We start from the raw sequence: 2,908 nt of genomic DNA, 5'->3' as shown, positions 1-2,908 counted from the left end.
ACATACCCCTAGATGGCTACGGGGAATGTGGTTGAGCAAATCACATGACATCGTGGTACTCTCTGATCGTCACTGCCAAGTCAGCGCGTGTTTGAGAATTCAGATCCACGGTACCACACGATCTCTAATCTGCCCTGCTAAATTATCACTGCCAAGTCGCTCAGATGATCAGGTGGGCAAGATACTGTCAGCGTGGTTGGGAATGCCTGCTTCACACCTGCTAGTGAATAGTGTGACGCGTTCGCGCATTGGGAGAGCAGGGAGATACTGTTGATTTGAACATACCCCCAATTAAGCACCACTGTACGCGCACAATTCAACATGGTTTTCTTTTTTTTGTTCTTCTCTCAGGGCTACAGGAAACAGTAAGATTTTAAAATGGAGCAGGGAAGATTTACAAATGGTTACTAGTACAAGAAACTCCAATTTGGCTTGCTCTGAATCATGATCCTAGCAGCGCAGCGGCAGCAGAATGTAAGAGCAACTAGTGCAACCTTTGCTACACATGTTCATCCTCCTGAAGCCCGAAGGACGAGGAGCTAAATTGTCATCATGCCGGTACAAACAAACTTTAAATTCACCTCCAAGCTCAGGGTGGGTGGGTCCTTGACATTATTCAATCCTGCCTATATCATCTCGACTCGACTCGACTCACCTATGCAATCTGCAACGGTAGATGATTGCATCACTTGTTTCGCGGGATCACGGCTCAAGTGTCAGTCGCCGGGATGAGCAGAGCAGACTGGCCCCTGGAGCCTGGATCCTCCGCGCAATTCGCAAGGATTCAATTTTCTTTCCTCAGACAACAAGCAACATGAATGAAAGTACTTACTAGCAGGCACCAAATTTTCACAACTTTTTTACCGTCTAAAATAATTGTCTCTAGGGCTAAGCTTTTATGTCATCAACAGCAAAGAACAAGGAGAGAACGGGAACAGCAATGACAAATGTCCGCAACACAAGAACAGAACAGAAGCACTGGCCAAGAGAGAGAGAGAGATAGATAGAAAATATGGATGGATTGGATGGATGGATGGGTGGGTGGCGGAGCGCTAATTCCCAAGAATTCTTGGCCTTCTATGATATGACGATGCGGTGAATCTTGCTGGGATTCCATGCCGATCTGTGGGAAGTAGCGGCGGCGGCAGAGGGGAAAACGAATTTTATATACCCGAGGAGGACGGACGGACGGACGCCATTCGATGCCGGTCACCGTCGATGTCGACGCTCAGTGCTCGCCGGAGGTCGGGAACAGCGTCAGCTCCCGGCGACCGCCGCCGCCGCCGCCGCCGCGGGACCCTAGCTCCAGCTCCTCGGCGAAGGACGACGGCGCCATCATCCCCATCGCGGCCCCGCCGCCGACCATGCGGTGGTGCATCCCGGGCGGGCCGACTGGCGCGCCGCTGGCCACGGCGCGGCTCAGGAAGCCGTGGTCGAAGCCGCCGCCTGGCCCGGCGCCGTAGTGGCCGAGCGGGCGCGCGGCGGGGTGGTGGAAGTGGCCGATCTGCTGCGGGTGGTGGTGATGGTGGTGCGCCGCGGGGTGGGACGGCATGGCGGCGTAGGGGGTGTAGGGGTCGGCGACGGCCGGGCCGCGGCCGGGCGGGAGGAACGGGGAGGGCCCGGTGGCGAAGAGGTGCTCGGTGGCTGCGTCGGTCCCGGAGCCGGAGGAGTGGCTGCCTCCCCCGCCGCCACCGCCGTTGCCGAGCCCCTGCATGCGCTTGAGGTAGAGGCGGTACTTCTGGAGGTGGGACGCGACGTTCTCGCGCGTGAGGCCGTCCACGCTCATCAGCTGCATTATGGTCTTGGGCACGGCGTTCTTGATGCCGAGGTGCGCCACGGCATCAACGAAGCGCTTGTGCAGCTGCGGCGTCCACACGAGGCGCGGCCGCTTGAGGGTCCTGGCCGGCTCCTCGCCGTTGCCGCCCCCGTTGCCGCCGCTGGAGCCGGCGGCCGAGGACGCGCCGCCGTTCATCTCCTGGCCGCCCGCGCCGCCGGCCCCGTCGGCGCCGCCGCTGAGCGGGCCGCCCCCGCCGTGCGTGGTGGGGATGTCGAAGGCGGCGGCGAGATCGCGGGTGATGAGCGACTGCGAGAGCGGCATGAGCTCGTCGGGCGCCGGCAGGTCCTCGTCGAAGCGCGCGAACCAGCTGGGCTCCTCCTCCTCCCTCATCCTCGCGGCCCGGCCCGGAGCGGAGCGGAGCAGAGCAATTCGCCGCCTTGGCCGCAGTCGTCCGCTGGCAGCAGCGGCGTGCTCTCGCGCTGGGAGGAGGGCGTGGGGAGGAAGGAGAGGATGGGGAGGGAGGGAGGGGGGGTTACTTCGAGGTGGATCTCTCTTCTTCTAAGCTTTCGTGGCGCTCTCTCTCCTCTCTCTCACTCGTTTGGGTCTTTCTTTCTGCCCGCTGCTGCGGCTGCTGCTGCGATATCCCCCTCTTTTCTCTCTCTCCCCCTCTATCTATCAACAATCTGCTCACACCTTTTCCACCCCTTCCCTCTCCCTCTCTCTCTCTAGGACGGACGCTAGGCCGACGATGAGTGAGGAGGAGGGTATCTGATGAGTTCGGGAGTGGTGCGGTGCAGTTCAACTAGTGGGCTGCCCCGCCCTGCCTCCGTCCGTCCGGCTTTAAAGCTATTTTTGTGCTATCCTCGGTTGCTTTGTTTGTTTGCTCGCTTGTTGGTCCTGCCTTCACACTCGATTTTAATTGTGCGTCATTCTCCTCCCCTTTCCCCTCTCCTCCTACATATCCTACATAAATACTCGCTCTGTTCCGAATTACTTGTCGCAGGTATCTAGATGTATTTTAGTTCTAGATACATCCATTTCTGCGACGAGTAATTTGGAACGGAAGGAGTACGTAATAATAAAGAGGAAAAGAAAAAGATAAGCCGAGCGATTTCGTTTTTCCGGGATTTC

The 2,908-nt window shown here is 58.3% G+C and overlaps 1 protein-coding gene across 1 annotated transcript; it reads right to left on the bottom strand.

The window, feature by feature from the left end:
- Positions 1–815: 815 nt before the first annotated feature.
- On the bottom strand, positions 816–2,604 carry LOC125518004 (transcription factor MYBC1-like). The gene has a single exon (XM_048682966.1). It carries the CDS (start codon positions 2,165–2,167, stop codon positions 1,229–1,231), a length of 939 nt encoding a protein of 312 aa, XP_048538923.1. The 5' UTR covers positions 2,168–2,604; the 3' UTR covers positions 816–1,228.
- Between the last annotated feature and the right edge of the window lie 304 nt (positions 2,605–2,908).

Source organism: Triticum urartu, chromosome 1 (genome assembly GCF_003073215.2).
Source record: "Triticum urartu cultivar G1812 chromosome 1, Tu2.1, whole genome shotgun sequence".
Classification (NCBI taxonomy): domain Eukaryota; kingdom Viridiplantae; phylum Streptophyta; class Magnoliopsida; order Poales; family Poaceae; genus Triticum; species Triticum urartu.
This window is presented reverse-complemented; position numbering and strand designations above follow the sequence as displayed.